Source organism: Eleutherodactylus coqui, chromosome 9 (genome assembly GCF_035609145.1).
Source record: "Eleutherodactylus coqui strain aEleCoq1 chromosome 9, aEleCoq1.hap1, whole genome shotgun sequence".
NCBI lineage: Eukaryota > Metazoa > Chordata > Amphibia > Anura > Eleutherodactylidae > Eleutherodactylus > Eleutherodactylus coqui.
Genome location: NC_089845.1, coordinates 15,025,851 through 15,047,491, shown reverse-complemented (window position 1 = coordinate 15,047,491; position 21,641 = coordinate 15,025,851). Strand labels below are relative to the sequence as shown.

The 21,641-nt window shown below is 43.6% G+C and overlaps 1 protein-coding gene across 4 annotated transcripts in view; it reads left to right on the top strand.

The window, feature by feature from the left end:
- Positions 1-21,641, top strand: part of COL15A1 (collagen type XV alpha 1 chain) — a 638,286-nt gene that overhangs the window by 363,038 nt on the left and 253,607 nt on the right. For all 4 annotated transcript variants that reach the window (XM_066579143.1, XM_066579144.1, XM_066579146.1 and 1 more), the window contains exons 16-17: positions 5,827-5,961; positions 11,507-11,575. In XM_066579143.1, the coding sequence (XP_066435240.1) occupies positions 5,827-5,961; positions 11,507-11,575 (204 nt within the window). The remainder of the gene's footprint in view (positions 1-5,826; positions 5,962-11,506; positions 11,576-21,641) is intronic.

The following is a 21,641-nucleotide window of genomic DNA, read 5'->3' as shown; positions in this document are numbered from 1 at the left end:
CCAGGAAGCCACCGGCGGAACCTAAATAAATCCCATTGCAGTGCCCCGGACAGCAGAGCTAACGTCAGATAAAATACAGGTGGGCTTTGGCCCACACTGCATGCCCCAGTCAGACTGGGTAAATAGTCACAAGCAGGTACAACTCCGCAATGGGAATTCCGTGTGCACCCACAGCATGGGTGGGCCCCAGGAAGCCACCGGTGGAACCTAAATAAATCCCATTGCAGTGCCCCGGACCGCAGAGCTAACGTCAGATAAAATACAGGTGGGCTTCGGCCCACACTGCATGCCCCAGTCAGACTGGTGTTTTTTTTTATTAATAGTCACCGGCAGGTACAACTCGGCTATGGGAATTCTGTGTGCACCCACAGCACGGGTGGCTCCCTGGAACCCACTGACGGTACATTACTGTATCCCATTGCAGTGCCCAGGATAGCAGAGCTACTGTCAGATAAAATACAGGTAGGTGTCGGCCAGAACTGCATGCCCCAGTCACACTGGGTTTTTTTTGGGGGGGGGGGGGGCAGATAGGTAGAACACCGCAATGTGAAAACTTAGTGCAGCCATACTATGCACAGACCCCTGTAGTATTCCTGTAGCAAACGTATAAGCTGACCCCAATAACAGTTATGTTGCAGAAGTCTAGGTAGATCCCAGTAACATTTCTGTAGTTACAGTATAGACAGACCCCAGTAACATTTTAGTTGCAGCAGTATAGACTGACCCCAGTAACATTTATCTAGCTGCGGTATTGGCAGACCCCTGTAACATTTCTGCAGCTGAAGTATAGGCAGACCCCTGTAACGTTAATGCAGTTGCTCTCCTCTCCTTTGGCCCAAACAAGTTTCTCCAATAACTGTGGTAACACGAGAGAAAATACATGATGCGCATTGCTGACCCCCTGACCCCAAGCAGGAGGAGGAGGTGGCCTTACAAGGCCAAGAAACCATGACTCTTTCTGAGTTTCCCTCTATTGGCGGCTGTCGCCGTGCGTGCAGTTGACGGCAGACACACAGCGGTGTAAAAAGTTTTTGAATTATTGGCGTGCAGTTGGAGTGAGACAGCGCTTATGTAACGCAAACTGCAGTCAGGAAAAAAAATTTGGAAGCTTGCAAGCACGCCTAGCTGTGCAATATGCAATACTGATACACCTGACCTCACAGTAACCACGCTGTGAAATGCAGAGAGTCACAGCTAGCCGTAAAAAGTATATATTTTTTTAATTTTTGGGAAATGCAATGCAGGCTACATTACGTCTATCTGAGTTTCCCTCTATCGGGGGCTGTCTCCATCCGCTGTGCGTGTAGTTGACGCCAGACACACAGCGGTGTAAAAAATTTTTGAATTATTGGCGTGCAGTTGGAGGGAGACAGCGCTTATGTAACGCAAACTGCAGCCAGGAAAAAAATAATACAGAAGCCTGCAAGCACGCCTATCTGTGCAATAATGAGGTACTACGACTACCAGCAGCCACGGAGTTACATGCACACGGTCACAGGTAGCCCTAAACAGGTGCTTTTTTGGGGTACTTGTTGACAGGATTTTACAGTAGCACTGTCCCTGCCTCACCAATACTGCCCCTATACTCTGTATAATTGGCTGCTGACTGAGAAGGCAATAGTCTGCAGAGCCCACGATGAAAAAAAAAATTGGTGCAAAACTGCTCCTAGCAGCCACAACACTAATGCACACTGTAAGATGTAGCCCTAAGAAGGACCGCTGTGGTTCTTCTAGACAGGATTCCACACTAGTATTGTCCCTGCCTCACCAATACTTCCCCTATACTCTGTATAATTGGCTGCAGACTGACAAAGCAATAGTCTGCAGAGCCCAAGATGAAAAAAAACATTGGTGCAAAACTGCTCCTAGCAGCCACAACAGTAATGCACACGGTAAGATGTGGCCCTAAGAAGGACCGTTGGGGTTCTTATACACTACCCACTGTCCCTGCCTGATCAATACTGCCCCTATACTACGTAGTACAGACTGCAGCCTGAGAACGCTATAGCCTGCACGTCCGATATAAAAAAAAAATGTGCAAAACTGCTCACGGCAGCCGCAACAGTAATGCACACGGTGAGATGTGGCGCTAAGAAGGACCGTTGGGGCTCTTGAAGATGCTAACACTCTAACTATAGCAACAGCACCCTCCTTAATCTTTGCCAGCGTGTGTCTTAGGCAAGCAGCGGGCGGGAAAGATTTAAATACTCGGTGATCACCTGATCTCGCCAACCACTCACTGCAGGGGGGTGGGATAGGGCTGGAACGTCACTGGAGGAAATTGTAATGCGTTCCCTATTGTCTATTGGCCAGAAAATGACGCTAACATTTCAAGGAAGTAAATGTAATTGACTCGAGTACGGCGTGGTGCTTGTCTCGAATAACGAGTATCTCGAAACCCTAATACTCGGACGAGTATGCTCGCTCATCTCTACTAATAACACATGTGAACCACACAAGCATGAAATTTGCCACAACTGTTCTTTGTCCTATGTTCAATTCAACTTCAATATTCAATTCTAAGTGTAAAAAAAACTGAAAATCCACAATATAGGACATAGTTCTTTTCTTAAAACCATAAAGCCTAGGGAAATAATTTGTATACTGCAGAGAATCTATCTCACCTCTGTGTATATGCTGAAAAGAATATAACTGAACTCTATGTGTATATAGTGAGAACAATGCAACTGACCTCTGTGTATATACTGAGGAGAATATACCATCCCTCTATGTGTATATACTGAAAGGCTGTAAAGTACATAAGGAGGGCTACATCAAAGAAAATAACTTCACCCCAGTCATGGACTGCAGGGATGGAGCATGCCTTTAAAGCTAATAAGGGTCTGCAACCCGTCACTAGTAGGCTGCAACAGGGTTCGGTACCAAACCCCATTCTGTTCAATATATTTATCAACGACCTGATAAAGGGACTGCACAGTAAAATATCAATATTTGCAAATGACACAAAATTATGCAAAATAATTAATGCACCTGAGGACAATGTGCAGCTAGGAGCTTGGGCAGAAAAATGGCATATGAAGTTTAATGCTGATAAAATGTAAGGTTATGCATATGGGCAGGAGAAACAGATGTCACCAATATAAACTAAATGGGGTACTGATAGGGAAAAGTGATATGGAAAAAGACATGGGGGTACTAGTGGACTGTAGATTTAACTGGAGCTAGTGCAAAAGCTAATAAAGTCTTGGGGTGAATTAAAAGAGGTATAGGGGCGAAGGACGGGAACATTATTCTTCCATTATACAAGGCACTTGTCAGGCCTCACATGGAATACTGTGTACAGTTCTGGATACTGGTGCTCAAAAAAGATATTGCAGTGCTTCAGGGCGTTCAAAGAAGGGCAATTAAATTAATAAACGGAATGAGAGGACTAGAATACCCAGAAAGAGTATTAGGATTATTCACCCTGGAAAAAAGACGCTTAAGGGGCGACCAAATAACGATCTATAAATACATGAAGGGACAATACAAGGATCTCTCCCATGATCTGTTTATACCCAGGACTGTGACGGTAACAAGAAGGCATCCGCTACGTCTAGAAGAAAGCAGGTTTCATCACCAACATAAAAGGGGGTTCTTTACTGTAAGAGCACTGAGACCGTGGAACTCTCTGCCTGAGGATGTCGTGATGGCAAAATCCATTGCGAAGTTTAAGAGGGGACTAGATGTCTGTCTTGAGTGGAAGGATATTACAGGATATAGATATTAGGTGACCAGTGGGTTGTTGTTCCGGGTCTTACATTTAGGTAGGAACTATTAAAAGTTGATCCAAGGATTATTCTGACTGCCATTTTGGAGTTGGGAAAGAATTTTTCCCCGAATGGGCTAATTGGCTTCTGCCTTTCGGAGTTTTTGCCTTCATCTGGATCAACAATGGGGTTGAAACTGGCTGAACTTGATGGAAATTGTCTTCATTCGGCCTAACATACTATGTTACTATGTTACCTCCCAGTCTGGGGTTAAATTTAAATTTAAAAAAGGGTTAAAGTGAATAGAGTGGGAGAGGTGGCACATTCTGCAAACAGACATCAGTACATGCAACCTGAGGAGAATCTACATTACACCTATGTGTATATACTGAGGAAAATCGAACTGACCTATGTGCATATATTGAGAAGAATCTACCTCACCTTTCTGTGTATATACTGAGGAGAATCTACCTCACCTCTGTGTGCATATACTGAAAGGCTGTAAGGTACATAAAGAAGTGGCCATAGACTGTATGGATTGAGGATGTCTTTAAGGCTAAGAAGATGCTGAAACCTCAAGTCTGGGGGTAAATTTGAATAAAAAGGGACATTACCTTTAAGGGTCAAAAGTGAGGCGAGTGGGAGGGGTGGCACATTCTGCAGAGAGACATTGGTACATGCAGTCTGAGGAGAATCTAACGCTATTCTATGTGTTCCTCTGAAGTAACAACCACTTCATAAAATTTTCTATGCGAACAGGTAAACGCCTGCACCAAATTAACTAGGGCATAGCCAGATATATCAGCTAGTCCTTAATAAAGAAGAACCGGGTAAAACTAACTACTTGAACACAATTTCATAAGGGTTGCGCCTCCATGTCCAGAAATTTTAACATTTCCTTTGAATCTAATTAATGTGCTCTGATACAAACTGTTTGCCATTAGCGGTTTGGCAGAACCTTAGTTTATTTAATGTATTGTTTCCTATAAAGAAAGCTATCCTTCCTGCACAATAGCAGCAGAAGGAGCTCCAGCACTTGCTTCTTATTTACTCCCTTTGTATTTACTGTTACAGGACTCATTGTAGTTTTAGATCTCCCAAACAGTCTGCATGGGGCTTCATCACACTGTATGGGGATGGGACTTCAGATGACTCGGGTAGTTATTTTCTCTGATGAAGCCCTCCTCAGACTGTTTGAAGGAAACTCTGGAGAAGGAAATGGAGCGCTGCCATGCGTCCTGTGTCGTACTAACAGTAAAGCATCTTGAGTTCATGTGTTGGGCTGTTTTTCATCCAGGGCAGTGGACTCGCTCATAATTTTGTCTAAGAACCTTGCCATAAATAAAAAATGGGATCTAAACATCCTACAAGAGCAACTTATCCCAATGATCCAGGAGCATCTTAGTCATCAACAATGCTTTTTACAGCATGATGGAGCACCATTTCACAAGGCAAAAATGCTAAGTAAGTGGGACCACGGCCACGAAACTCCTTAGATTTCAATCTCATTGAGAACCTGTGGTCAATTCTCAAAAAGTGGGTGGACAATCAAAACACAGAAATTGTGATAAACTCCAAGCACCGATTAGACAAGAATGGGTTGCCATCAGTCAAAATTTGGCCCAGAAACTGTTGTTCAGCATATCAGGTTGAATTGCAAAAGCCTTTACAAAAAAGGGTCATGGCAGATGTGGATGTTTGCGCACTTCTCATAAATCTTTCTGGGGCTCTTTGGTGCGTAAGCACGCACGGGATAAAGCATGTCCTATTCTTTTGTGCCCTAGAAAATAATGGGCACAAAAAGAGTGAGTATGGGCCTATAAAAATCAATGGGTTTGACTGTCAGCATTATGCACTCGGGATCTTCCCACATGCAAAATCGTGGCGTAACACATTCGTCTGCTTAAGCCCTGAAAGATCTTAAAGCATTGAAGCCACAAAATTCAGTAAAATGAAAGTTTGTGTCAGTCTCAAAACTTTTGGCCATGACTGTATGTAAGATAAAACAATATATAGAAGATATTTAGGAGAGGGAAGTGAGGAAAACTACAGCAATATCTCTCCATTAGTAGATCTACGAGAAGAGGCTTACAATACTATATGTATTTCTCTGCAGGGGGAGATTGGGCCTCAAGGTTTACCTGGAGCTGATGGGATCCAAGGAAAAGAAGGTACTACTGGAAAGAGAGGTCCCCAAGGACCTCCTGGGCCTCCAGGACCACCAGGGCCTGCATATGCATTTGGATTTGAGGTGAGATCTACTAACAATTACTGTTTTAAATGTAAAATGCTCAGATCAACTAATACTAAACACCAGATAGTCCTGTTCGGTGAAACAAAAAAAAACTGCTTCATGCTAATTTGAACCAGTGAAGCAAAAGCTTTTATTATTAATAAATTTGTGTTAGTACTGTAAACAGTTGTGAAAGGACAATTCTTTCAAAAGTGTAGTCAGTGTTAGCGTAGTGTGATCAGACAGTGCAGTGTTAGTACTATGTGAACAGTATATTAGTGTAGTTTGATCAGTATATGATTGTACTGTTAGTGTAGTTTGATCAGTCAGTATAATGTTAGTGTAGTGTGATCTGTATATTAGTGTAGGGTTAGAGATGAGCGAGCATACTCGGTAAGGCGATATATACTCGAGAGAGAGCATCGGCTTTTTGTGAGTACCTGCTGGCTCGTCCCTGAAGATTCGGGGGGGCTGCGGGGGTCTGGGGGCGCAGGGCAGCGAGGGGGAGCGGGGGGGGGGGAGAGTGAGAGAGATCCCTCTCTCTCTCCCTCCCGATCCCCTCTGCAGTTCCCTGCTCACCTCCGTGGCCCCCCCGAATCTTCAGGGATGAGCCAGCAGGTACTCGAAAAGGTGATGCTCTCTCGAGTACAGATTTTGCTCACTTATCTCTATGTAGGGTTATCAGTATATCAGTATAGTTAGTACCAGGGGCGTAACTATAGGGGATGCGGGTGCACCCGGGCCCAGGAGCCTTAGGGGGGCCCATAAGCCTCTCTACTCCATATAGGGAGCCCAGTGCTATGAATAAAGCATTCTAGTTGGGGGTCCCGTTCCGGGTTTTGCATTGGGGCCCAGGAGCTTCATGTTACACCTCTGGTTAGTACAGTGTGATCAATCAGTGTAGTGTTAGTGTAGCATGATCAGTATATTAGTCTATTTAGTACAGTGTGATAAGTCAATATAGTGTTGGAGTAGTGTGATCTTTATATTAGTGTAGCGTGATCAGTCAGGGTGATCAGTCTATTAATGTATTTAGTACAGCGTGATCAGTCAGTGTAGTGTTTTGTAGTGTCATCCGCATATTAGTGTAGTTATTGTAGTGTGATAAGTCAGTGTAGTGTGCTCACTGTATTAGTGTAGTGTGATCATTGTAGTGTTAGTGTAGTGTGATTAGTGTAGAACTGTAGTTAGTATAGTGTGATCAGTCAGTGTAATGTTACTGTAGTGTGATTAGTATATTAGTGTAGTTAATATAGTGTGATCAGGATATTAGTGTCCCATCTACCAATGTCCAGGTGACCAATCTTTCAGCCTAAAAATAAGCCCTGGTTGTTGCTGCCTCCAGCTGGTCGTGCACGCTTGCCGCCCATTTACCTTCTGTCCCTGCTATTAGACAATATAAATGGTATCCTACCTTCCCTGGCTTTATTTGTCCTAGTCCCAAGAGAGAAGCATTTTTAAAGGTAGGCACTAGAGATGAGCGAACATGTCCGTTACGGACACATCCGCACCCGGACACCGGCTTTGCCGAACACTGCAGTGTTCGCGCGTAAGTGTCCGGGTGCCGCCGGGGGGCGGGGAGATGCGCGGCGGCGCGGGCGGCAGTAGCGGGGAACAGGGGGGAGCCCTCTCTCTCTCCCTCTCCCCCCCACTCCCCGCCGCACCCCCCGCGCTGCCACGGCGGCCCCCGAACTTTTTCGCCCGAACACTGAAGTGTTCGCAAAGTTCGGTGTTCGGGCGAAAAAGGGGCGGAGCCGAACGTGTTCGCTCATCTCTAGTAGGCACCCATCTTTCCCAGGTTAAGATTAAACCACCTGGCGTTAGGACCCATCTGAAAGCTTGGTCACCTGGACATTGATAGATGGGCAAATATGATTTGATCAATTTATATACCAAGAACCTTGCATTATTTAATGTGGTTACAGTGTTTATCATAGTTATGTATACCTCTGATAGTAAATGTATTTTGAGTGCTGTTGCCATTTTTTGGTTTCTGCTTCTATTGTACGTTGCAGTAATGGTTTAACGTGCACCCATAGATTTCTATTGGGAAGTGCTGACCTATTTTATCCTTCCTTCCAGTATATTAGTATAGTTAGTACAGTGTGATTAGTCAGTGTAGTGTGATCTGTATATTAGTATCATTAGTGTGGTGTGATCTGTATATTATTGTAGCATTTTTGTAGTGTGATCAGTATATTAGTGTAGTTAGTGTGGTGTGATCAGTCAGTGCAGTGTTAGTGTAGTGTGATCTGTATATTAGTGTAGTATTTTTGTAGTGTGATCAGTATATTAGTATAGTTAGTACAGTGTGATCAGTTAGTGTAGTGTTTTTATTGTGTGATCAGCCAGGGTAGTGTAAGTATAGTGGGCTCAGTATATGAGTGTGTTAAGGCTCTGAAGTCCCTGAGAAGTATGCTCGATAATACAATTTATAATGTCCTAAAAGATTCTGTCCCCTGGTGTCATAGACCACTCAAGACCTGAGGTCAAAATCTCTATTGATGACAACTTAACAATATCACATTGAAATGACGACTGGCCACAGAAAGACTACAATCAAACGTACCAAAACAGACCAACGGCAGACATCATATATATGTATATATGTGACTTACCGGGCTGTATGAGGGTGATCAGTCCTCGGACTTTGGCACGGCTGATATCATCAGTCCAAGTCTGTGTCGTAGTCCAATGGTCATTATCAGCGTCAATCAATAGAATCCTGCCGACTACGCCAAATGTTAAGGGCCTTTAACAATTGGCGTTAAGGACCTTTCAGGTCTTGAGGTCCAAATTAATCCGTACCTGGGTACACCAGGGAAACCAAGAACTAGACACTGAGACTGTTATCAGTTTCCTCAGATACGTAGAGATGAGCCACGGCAGGTAACAGGTGACTCTCTCTGTAAGGAGGCGTGCCGTACACTGAGCGTTTATTAATACGTAGAGTTTTTATACAGGAAAGGAATGGGTCATTAGTCACAGCGTTAATCTCATTGGGTTAGACAAACATTAAGAATCATGCATTGTTCAGGAATCGCATAGAGTGAGAATATATGAAATGTCCTTCAAATATCTGTTTTCCCGGTGTTATCTGGTTTCTTTCCCTTGTGATTTTAGATGGTCACAGCGTCTTGTTAGCACAATCAGTTATTCATCCAAACCTCATGCCTTGGGGGAGCCTTTTTCTGATAACCGTTGTACATCTGGCACCCAGACTTGTTTTTTTCTCAGAAAAGATAAAAACAGATGTCATGAGACACTGTACCGTACCTCCTGCTCTAAACTTATTTCTGCTTTGAATTATTGTTTTACTACTACTGGCTATAAAAACACTACACTAACTGATTACACTGTACTAACTATACTATTATACAGATCACACTACACTAATTATACTAATATACAGATCACACTACACTAACCCTACACTGACTGATCACACTTTACTAACTACACTAATATGCTGATCTCACTACAGTAACTACACTATAAAAACACTACACTAACTGATTACACTGTACTAACTATACTATTATACAGATCACACTTTACTAACTACACTAATACACTGATCACACAACACTAACACTGCACTGACTGATCACACCACACTACTCTAATATACTGATCAGTCAGTGTAGTGTTAGTGATAATTTTATTAGTGTAGTTAGTGCAGTGTGATCAGTATATTAATGCAGTTAATGTGGTGAGATCAGAATATTAGTGGAGTTAGCATTGCATGATCAGTCAGTGTAGTGTGATCAGTATCCGGGCTCTTTCACACGACCGTATACGTTCCTGCGTTGAGTCGGTCGCGCCGTAGAAGTGTATGAAATGCTGATTTTCTGCGATCAAGGCCAGCATTTTCTTGCCCATTCACACGATCAAGAGTGATGTTTTTAGCGAAAAAATATGCCGCACCCCAGAAAACCCTGCCAATGCCTTTATACGAGGGGCTGCTGATAAGTCTTTGGCTTTACCCAGAAAGAAACAAGATAGGAAGATGAAACTTTACATTTATTCCACATACTCTCCACTGATGCCAACACACTTCTTACATCAGTATTCCAAGTTCTGTAAGCCTTGCAAAAAGAAGGATTTTGGTTGTGCCTCAAACCAGTCATCCGCAGCAGCCATGGCATCAGAAATGGTGTGACATTTGGTCCCCTTGAGGTGTTTCTTCAGGTTTGGAAATAGATGATAGTCAGAGGTAGCTAGATCTGGTGAATATGGCGGGTGGTCAACCAGCTGGAAGCCTAGCTCCACCAGTTTTGCCGTGGTCGCTTGTGCAGTATAAGCAGAGGCGTTGTCTTGCAGGAACAAGATTCCTTTGGACAGCTTGCCGCGCCCTTTGGCCTTCAGAGTTGCATTCAATTGGTCCAAAAGTTTAATATAATACCTTACATTTATGGTGGAACCATTTTGAAGGTAGTCCACTAGCAGCACGCCCTCCTTATCTCAAAACACAGACACCATCACCTTAGTGGCTGAACGTCTTTGGGCGAGGGAAACCACTGTGCCTCCACTCTTGACTGCTCCTTGGTTTCAGATAAACAAATTCAGGTCTCATCCATAGTGACCAGTCGATCCGGGAAGTTATCAGTCCAGAAACACTGACAAATGGACTGGGAAGTTTTCACTCACATGCTTTTCTGGTCTGTTGTCAAACATTTGGGGACCCACTTTGCAGATAGCTCCTTCATGTTCAAATGTTCATGGATAATGACTAGAGATGAGCGAGCATACTCGGTAAGGCGATTTACTCGAGAGAGCATCGCCTTTTTCGAGTAACTGCTGGCTCGTCCCTGAAAATTCGGGGGGGGGGGGGCACGGGGGTGAGCGGGGGGTTGCGGAGGGGATCAGGAGGGGGAGAGAGAGTGACCTCTTACTCGCTGCCCCCTGAATTTTCAGGGACGAGCCAGCGGTTACTTGAAAGAGGCGATGCTCTCTCGAGTAAATCGCCTTTCGAGCTATGTCTTCAAATGTAATATAGAGAACAGTGCAGGCATAGCTAAAGCACCCTCTACTGCTGTGCACTGAGGTAAATACGGATTTCCCCAGAAACATCTCCACCTAGCTGCATAGCAGAAGGGTTTTTTTTGAAGGAAAAATGTGCAAAATAGGTTAATAAAACATACTGCAAAAATGCTTCAAATCACCTATTCTATAGAATAAAAAAAATTAACAGTTATACTTTACAATTTATTAGTGTTCCAAATTTAGTGCATAGTCACTTATTTCTGAAGATACTGTCTTTTTTAGGGCTCAGTTGCACTGGCGTTTTTTTGCGCACAAAAACTTTCGCACTGCGTGCGTTAAAAAAAATGCGTGACCACCAAAGGCAGAACATATGGGTGGCAATGGACGCAATCACACGTTCTTCGCTTTTAACGCACGCAGTGCAAACGTTTTTATGCGCGAAAAAACACCCATGTGACTGAGCCCTTATAGTAAACAATCTGAAGTGCCAATAATGTTGACCACAACTGTAGCCACTTTTTACATGTGTGAGGAATGAGCAAAGTTATCTCATGCAGACAATGGTCTTATGTTTCAGGATATGGAAGGATCTGGAGACGTAAGCACATTAAGAGCTGCACCTATCACAAGGAAACAAGGTCTAAAAGTAAGTATATATGTTACTCCCTAAATATTCCCTTTCCTGAAACTGTGTTCCCATCTTCAATATTTATGGCATATCCACAGGCTATGACATAAGTGTCTAAAGATGCGAGTCCCAGCTATGTCAGGAATCTTCCGTTCCCTTCCCCGCTCACCTCTTCCTGCTGTATGCCACATCCAGGCGTCCTGAGTTTACCAAGTTTTACAGAGATAGCCTAGCAGCTTGTTCTTCACTGTTTCAGTAGTTTGTATAGAAATGAATAAAGAGAGTTACATACAGTTTAGCGCAGCTGGTTGTGCTAAATTGTTTACCTGACAGTCACTTCTATGAGAGTTGCAGAATCAACACACCACAATACATTCAACTGTCTCTGTGAAACCCAGCAGAGAGGAAGTGTGGTGGGACAGGGTCAGGGGCCGAGATAGGAACACCCCTAATTATTATAGACCAATAAGAATCGGACAAAACTGGGGCAAAGGGATGGTATAAAAATTACAAAATAAGCGTTCCCTACTATTTAAGTAGTGCAGCTCTCCAGAGCGCCTCTTCACTGCTCCTCACCGACTTTGTTTACAGGATTCCAGTGCTGATGTCACATAGACAACACGAAGGGTACAACTAATTACTGACCTCGGTGGCAGATTGCTGAGGTCAGTTTCTCTTGTTTTGCTATTTTACACTAACCTATGCCTTTTTCCCCCAATTTTTGTTTAAGGGCTCCTGCAGATGACGTAATTACACTGTAAAGAGAGCGCTATCGCTTGTGAATCTGCATATTATACTGTACTTTCTACACTGCCGGGCCTTATCACATTGGTGTGAGACAGCCATGCCGTGATTGAACTGTGCCTAATTAGACCTGGGTATTATCAAATAGCACCACAAAGTCACGCAGTTCACTGCACAATTTTATGAGAACGGGGAACACATTTGCACACTCCCATAGACACCTGTGGTGCTTTGGCATATTCGCACATATTTTGGTGCACTTGAAAATTGAGTGCAAAAACACAGAATGTAAAAGAACCTATTGAAATCAAAATTCACAATCATTTCAGAATCCTCATCTTTCAGGATCATAATCATTTTAGAATTATAATCAGAATCTTTTAATAATTGTATTCATAGAATCATAGAATGGTTGAGTTGGAAGGGACCCCCAGGGTCATCTGGTCCAATCCCCTGCTCAGTGCAGGATTCACTAAATTATCCCAAACAGATGTCAGTCCAGCCTTTGTCTGAAGACTTCCATTGAAGGAGAACTCACCACCTCCTGTGGTAACCTGTTCCACTCATTGATCACCCTCACTGTCAGGAAGTTTTTTCTAATATCTAACTTGTGTCTCCTCCCTTTCATTTTCATCCCATTGCTTCCAGTCTTTCCTTGTGCAAATGAGAATAGGGCTGATCCCTCTGCACTGTGACAGCCCTTCAGATATTTGTAGACAGCTATTAAGTCTCCTCTCAGCCTTCTCTTCTGCTAAACATTCCTAGATCCTTTAACCGTTCCTCATAGGACATGATTTGCAGGCCGCTCACCATCTTGGTAACTGTTCTCTGAACTTGCTCCAGTTTGTCTGTCTTTTTTAACCCCTTAACGACTGCCCCATCGGGAAACTACATGCTCAGTAAGTGGGCTTTAATCCTAGAGGACGTAGTTTTATGCATCCTCTTTGGATTAATGCCCACTGGCCTGAGGATGTGACAGCTCCATGCTGTCGGCTCCCGCAGGTAGCCGACAGCATGGAGCTGTCATCCCAGGATGCGGGCAGTCCCCCCCGGTATTGAGATCGGCGATATCCAATGGATAGCGCCGATCGCAAAAAAGTAAAGAAAAGTGCCTAAAAAGTTAGATATTCAGCTGCCCTGATGGATCGGATCCATCAGAGCAGCTGAAAATTCTTACCTGGCTTGTCGGCGGTGTACCCTGGAGATCAGGTCCTCCCGGACCCGCCGGCGGTCTTCTGCGCATGCGCGCCAGGCGATGATGTCAGGCGCATGCACAGAAGCCCGGGAGCCCCCGGCAAATTTGAAATCTCCAGGCTCCCGGCTCCTGAAGGTAGCCGGGAACCAGGAGGTGTTACCGGGGGCTGCGGTGAGCGGTCCACGGGCCCGCGATCGCCGCTAACCATTGGATAGCGGTGATTGCGAAAAAGTTTTTAAAAAAAAGTCAGTTTCACCTCCCCTCATGGATCGGATCCATGAGGGGAGGTGAAAATACTCACCTAAGTCCTCCCCGATGTCCCGGGACCCGAATCCCCATCTGCGCATGCGCACCCGATGATTGACATCGGGCGCGTGCGCAGACGGGCTCGAGCCCCGGGAAATTTAAAATCCCTCTGCTCTTGGCTGCCATGTGTAGCCAGGAACAGAGAGATTATACCGGGGACATGATCACTATTATCCAATGGATGACAGTGATCATGTAAAGTTTAAAAAAAAAGTGTAAAAAGTGAAAAAAAAAGTGTAAAAGTAAAAAAAAAAGGTTTAAAAAAGTTTTAAAAAGTTTAAAAAAGTTAAAAAAGCTTGCGTTTCATCTCCCCCCACGGATCATATCCGTGAGGGAGGATGAAATGACGTACCTAAGGCCCACGGATTTATCCGCGGACCTTACCCCAGCTTCTGCGCACGCGCCCGTCGCCAAAATGGCGGATGCATGCGCAAAAGCCGTGGATTGCCAGGATAATTTAAAATCTCCCTGCTCCTGGCTACAAAACTTAGCCGAGAGCCTGAAGATTTCACGGGGGGCCGCGGTGAGCGGTTCCTCGTCACGTGTTCGCCGTTATCCAATGGATAATGGCGATCACGTAAAAGTAAAAAAAAGGTGAAGCTTCATCTCCCCTCACCGATGCGATCGGTGAGAGGAGATGAAACTTTTTACCGGAGGCCTCCGTATTTGCACCCCGACGCGATCTTCCTCCGTGAACTTACCCGGATTCTGCACATGCGACCGCCGGCAAAACAGCGAACACATGCACAGGAGTCGGGGAGCACAGGAAATTTAAAATCTCTTTGCTCCCAGCGACCAACGGTCGCCGAAAGCCTGGAGCATTGACGGGTTGAGCGGTCCCCGTCACGTGATAAAAAGGTAGCGATCTACCTTAGGCCGGTCTCACATGACCGGATAGGAATTACGGATTCCGCATGCGTCTGATCCGTGGTAATACGCAGATGAAGCGCATTGGATTACACAATTCCGCTCACATTAGCAGGTCGGAATTGCGTAATCCACTCGGAGAAAAGAGAACGCAGCAGGTTCTATTTTACGGCGGCTATCCGCAACATAGAGCCCATTGTGCTCCATGGTCATGGATATACTCGCAACCCATACGCAACTACGTTGTATACGGGCTGCGGGTACCCGGGTCATCGCTAAGCGACTGTGCGGGAAATACAAATTTAAAAAAAGTACTGCGAATGACCGCCCGTGTGAGTAGGCAGTTATGCGCAGTACAATAGGCGGCCGTACACAGGGACACAGCCGGGCTCACAGCTGGGATCCGCTGCGGGCCTCCGCAAGCGGATTCCACCTACGGCCGTGTGAGCCCGGCGTTATTCAGACCGCTACCTGTAATACGCAATTTACAAGAAGCCCCAGGAACACTCGCCTTCCTGCAGTTCCAGGAGCAGCTTGTTGAGCATCTTCTGTGCGAGACCGCCGCGCCTCATCAAGCTTACGGAGACTCACAGAGCGCCACTTTTTACACCCTTTACCCACCACTGAGGTCAAGAAATGACCCCCAAAAAGCATGAGAGGAGGGGGGATGCACGGTTTTATTGCCCCATGTACCCATCCCAACCAGCCTCCGTAATTACCCCTGTCTTCGGAAATACCACAGTTCACATTATTACTTTTATCTAAGATTTGGGGAACGCCGAAAAGGGCGCAGAGTGTGTGGGGGAGAAGCGGGGGATTTTTAGGGAGTCAATTTTTATTCCGTACAAATGAACAATGGGGCCTTGAATTTATTCAGTTCTGCCCTGAAATCCAACGGGTGTTCCCTGCATTACAGGCCTAACCATGTGTCCTATAAGTAGATTAGGGCCACAATGGGTATGTTTTTGAACACGGGACAAAAGGGGGTATCCATTTTGGGGTGAAGGTCTTCATTTCTATGTAAACTGTACAAAAAAAACAGTTTTTAAATTGACAAAATTGCCAAAAAAATGAAAAATGTATTTTTTTCCTTCTGCTTTGCTTAGATTTATTCAAAAACTGTGGGGTCAAAATACGCAGTACACCCCTAGATCAATTCATTAAGGGGTCTAGTTTTTAAAATGGGGTCATTTGAGGGGGTTCTTTATCTTTTAGACGCTCAATGGCTCTATAAGTGGGCAATGGGGCCTGGAATTTATTCCGTTGTACCCTGAAATCCAACTGGTGCTCCTTCCATTATAGGCCTAGCCATGTGTCCTTTAAGTAGATTAGGGCCACAAGGGGTATGGTTCTGAACACGGGACAAACAGGGGTATCCATTTTGGGGTGAAAGTCTTCATTCCTCTGTGTGCTGTACAAAAAAAACTGTTTTTAAATTGATACAAATGCCAAAAAAATGAAAATTGTCATTTTTTCCTACTGCTTTGCTTAGATTTATTCAAAAATTGTAGGGTAAAAATACACAGTACACCCCTAGATTAATTCGTTAGGGGGTCTAGTTTTCAAAATGGGGTCATTTGTTGGGGTTCTCTGTCATTTTGGCCGCTCAAGGGCTCTACAAGTGGGCAATAGGGCCTAAATCACCTTCATGCTAAATTTCTGTTCTGAAAGCCACCGACTACTTTTTTCATTTTGGGCCCCGTTGTGCATCCAGACAAAAGATTAGGGCCACAATGGGTATGTCTCTGAACACGGGACAAACAGGGGTATCCATTTTGGGGTGCAAGTCTTCATTCATATGTGTGCTGTACCAAAAAAGCAGTTTTTAAAACGACAGAATTGCCAAAAAAACGAAAATCACATTTTTTTCCTTTTGCTTTGCTTGAATTCATTCAAAAACTGTGGGGTCAAAATGGGCAGTACACCCCTAGATAAATTCGTTAAGGGGTCTAGTTTTCAAAATGGGGTCACTTGTGGGGGTTCTCTTTGGTTTTGGCCGCTCAAGAGCTCTACAAAAGTGCTATGGGGCCTAAAACGCCTTCAAGGAAAATTTATGTTCTGAAAGCCACCGACTACTCCTTTCATTTTGGGCCCCGTTGTGCATCCACACATAAGATTAGGGCTACAATGGGTATGTCTCTGAACACGGGACAAACGGGTATCCATTTTGGGGTGCAAGGCTTCATTCATATGTGTGCTGTACCAAAAAAGCAGTTTTTAAAACGACAGAATTGCCAAAAAAACGAAAATCACATTTTTTTCCTTTTGCTTTGCTTGAATTCATTCAAAAACTGTGGGGTCAAAATGGGCAGTACACCCCTAGATAAATTCGTTAAGGGGTCTAGTTTTCAAAATGGGGTCACTTGTGGGGGTACTCCTTTCATTTTGGGTCCCGTTGTGCATCCAGACATAAGATTAGGGCCACAATGGGTATGTTTCTGAACACGGGAGAAACGGGGGTATCCATTTTGGGGTGTAAATCCTCATTTTCATGGGCAATATAGGAAAAAATATGTCTTTAAAATGACATATTTGCAAAACTATGAAATTTTATTTTTTCTCCTCTAAATTGAATTCCTGAAAAAAACTGGTAGGGTCAAAATACTCATGACACCCCTCAGTGAATACATTAAGGGGTGTAGTTTTTTAAATGGGGTCATTTGGGGGGGGTATCTATTATTCTGACACTCATGAGCCTTTGCAAACTTGGCTTGGTGCAGGAAAACAAAGTGTTCCTCAAAATGCTGAAAAGTAATGTTAAATTTGTACGTCCTATAAATGGTAAAAAAAAACACAAAAGTTTTTCAAGTGTGCATTCAGAATAAAGTAAACAGATGGAAATATATATCTTATCAAAAATTTGTACAGTATGTTTGGACATATTTGAGATATTACAGTTGAAAATTTGAAAAAATGACAATTTTTTCAAACTTTTTCCAATATTGGTACTTTTAATAAATATACACAAATTCTATCGGTCTCTTTTTACAACCAAAATGAAGTACAACGTGGCGAAAAAACAATGTCAGAATCACTGGGATATGTAAAGCCTTTACGGAGTTATGCTACGTTGAACGACGCATGTCAGATTTCCAAAATTTGGCTCCGTCACTAAGGCGCAAACAGGCTTTGTCACTAAGGGGTTAAAGTGGGGTGCCCAGAACTGGACACAGTACTCCAGATAAGGTCTGACTAAGCAAGAGTATATTCATTTCAGATTCACATTCTTTTCAAAATCATAATCATTTCAGATACATTATAAGAATCCTTTCATAATTGTAACCACTTTAGAATCACAAGATTTTCAGAATCAGAATCATTTCATACATAATCATTTCAGAAACAGAATAGTTTTAGATTCATAATCACTTCGGAATCATAATAATTTCAGCTTTTCAAGATCCTTAACATTTTTATTGTACGGTCAACATAGCCATATGAGGGTTTGTTTTTTACAGGACACATTTTTTAGTGGTTTCCTTAATGTACCATAAGACGTATAAAAAGAGGAAAAAACAGGCAATTGTGCAATTGTTTTGTTTCTACGTAATGCATGGTGCAGTAAAAAGGAAAGGTTTATTCTCTTCTATGGGTAAGTACAATTACAGGAATGTCAATTTTATATAGTTGTTTTATGTTTTTCTACTTTTTGATCACTTGTTATTCATTTAAAAAAATACAGTTTGGAATTGGTATTTTTTTTCTTATGACATTCATATATTGCATTTCAACACGCAATCATCTGATTGCTTTTACAGTATACTGCAGTACTTCAGTATTGTATTAAATTGTGCCTTTACTGGTTGCCTGTTAAGCCCTGTCACAGGCAGGGCTAAATAGGCTGAAATAGATGGCAGCCATTGGTACCCCACAATCATGTCATGAAGTGAAGATGGGAGGCCAGAGGGGCCCCTCTCTAGGCAGCTATTTAGACACCACTTTCAGCAATGACAGACAATCTAAGGGATGAAACAGCCATGTTCAAAGCTACTTACAGTCCTGCCATTGCAGTTGACTGTCAACTGTCAAAAAGAGCTGACAGCTATCAGGTATGGAGCAAGCTCGGTGCCCATGCCTGCGCTGCCCCCTAAACACTTCCTGCACAACCTACAGCATACAATTATCTCATTAATGGGTTAATGTCAAAGACTGATATCAAATTATATTTTTTCTTTTTTTTAATGTTAAGGTGGTGCAATCACTTATTGAAGGGATTAAACATCTTATGAAAATTTTAAACAAAAATGGCTAAAAATGTTCAAGATCAATAAAAAAAAGCACTGCTCACCTTTTTTATTATCTCTGTGGATCCATGCTGAAGGTATTTGTTTTTAAACGGCTAGCACAGGACCCTGCAGCCAATTATGGGTTATTAGAAGAAGTCTTAGCATTTAAATCAAGTTTGTATGTTGAATATATTTTAAACTTTTGGTTTTCCATGCAACTCTCTAGATCAGCGGAGCCGTTTGGGCTCTGCGAGCGATTGTCAGGGGCTCTGACGGGGGGTCTAGGTCGCCACTGTACTCACCGCTGTAGTGGTGTCCCAACAGGCTGTATTGAGGATAGCAATGTCCAGGACCTGGAGTCAGCATAGAAACGCGGATTACATGAGCCGGCTTTAGTCATGGGATCCACATTGCTATGCCGACTGCAGGTCCTGGACGTTCATTTGCTCAGAACAGCGTGTTGGGACACACTACAGTTGTGAGTAGAGCAGGGACCAATGGCTTCATCCATCTAACACCCCTGGAAACAGCCTTGCATCACTGCTACCACCCGCCCCATTGAAAACAATGGGCGATATCACAGGAAGATAGAACATCCCGTATCTCATCACATCGTTATTTTCTCGCGATATGAAACAGTCCTTAGGCTGCCTTCACACTGGCAAGAAAATCGTACTCGATTTATACGTTGCGAGACGCACAAATATGAACTTTATTCTTTTGAATTGGTTCATTCACATTAGCTATGTTTTCCTGCATGGCACCGAGATGCAATGCTATGCAGGAAACACATTACAGCATGTTCTATCTTCCTGCGATATCCCTCATTACTTTCAGTGGAGTTGGCAGCAGCAATGGGAGAACTCTGCGATTCTTTGCCGCGGCTGTGGAATTCCCTTCACCAATATAGGGGGTCAATATTACTACTCGGGCCTACTATTACTTCAATATAGAAGATGCTATTATTATTTGGGACACCAATATAGGGGACACTATCACTATTGGGGCCAATATAGGGAATGCTATTACTACTGGGGCCACTAATATAGGGGCCACTATCACTATTGGGGCCAATATAGGGGACGCTATTACTACTGGGGCCACTAATATAGGGGACACTATTACTATTGGGGCCAATATAGGGGTCACTATTACTACTAGGGCCACCAATATAGGGGGGTCACTATTAGTACATGGGGCAGATTTGCTGTGGAATTTACAGTAGCTGTAGCAGGATTAGTCAAAAATGGTGTAACTCTGTATTAACAGAAATGCTCTACAGCAATATAAACAATCAAATAAATAGGTCAGCACATAGAGCTGAATAAAAAGTATTACATTTTATTTATACATATGAAAATATAAAAGGACAATTAAAAACATACACAGGTGGAGATGACAACTGAATGACCAGGGACAGGATGTGGCAATTCAATTGCAATGCATATATTTTAGGCGGCCTGTCCACGGGCAGTGAGATATACCGCCGTGGATTTCAGCCACGGGAGACGGTGCCGAGGAGCACTTTGTCATTGCAATTTTCCGCGATTAACCTATCATAATGATTCTCCACTCGTGTACATTGGGCTGTGATTTCCATACTTATCCTATGGAAAGCGTTCACTGCAGTACCCACGTGCGGATTTTCACCGTGGGTAACGCAGTGAAATATCGCCCATGGACAGGAGGCTGTAGTGATAGATCCACAGTGTTTTAATAAAAGTAATATCAAATAATTAAAATGCATATCAAAATAAACACTGGGCTCACAGAAAAATCATCATAAGCGAATTTTACCGCATGATACCACTCTCGGTCACCTGCACCCCAACGCTCTCCGGCAAGTTGCATACTGCAGTACTGGCTCTAGCCAGCACATGGCGCCATTGTGTAAGAAAGAGACAGAAAGAGGAAACCCTGAATCCAAAATTAGATTGAAAAGGGTTAATTATCTTTTTTAAATTTTCATATTCATAAATAAAATTTAATACATGTCAATTGCATGTTAATTTTAAATAGAATGTATAGCAATAGCCCATCCAGTGCTCCAGTGTTTTTCTCTATTTTCTTTTAAACATAATAATAATCTTTATTTGTATAGCGCCAACTTATTCCGCAGCGCTTTCGGGCATGGATAAATGCAAAACAATACAACAATTGCAACAATTACAATGTGAGGTACAATGTGAGGACACAAATGGGTTGAGGGTGGTACAGGAGGTGCAGGGGTTGGGGAACACAGGCAATAGGGGATTTCATGTGGAGATCAATTATTAGAAGGCAAACAGGGTGGGGCACCATAGGGAGGGGCAAGGGGCTAGGTCAGGAGATTTGGTATGCTTCCCTGAAGAGGTGCGTTTTTAAGGCACGTCTGAAATTTCGTGCATCGGGAATTGTCCGGATACCTTTGGGTAGAGCATTCCAGAGGATGGGTGCTGCTCTGGTGAAGTCCTGTAGGCGAGCATGTGAGGTTCGTATTACAGGGGTGTTTAGTCTGAGTGTGTTAGCGGATCGGAGTGAGCAGGTTGGGTGGTGTACTGACAGTAGGGAGGTGATGTATGGTGGCGCAGCGCCATGCAGAGCTTTGTGAGTGAGGTAGAGGAGTTTAAATTTAGTTCTGCAGTGGATGGACAGCCAATGCAGCGACTGGCATAATGCAGAGGCGTCTGAATAACGACTGGATAGAAAAATGAGTCTAGCTGCTGCATTTAGTATGGATTGGAGTGGAGCGAGTCTGGTGCGGGGG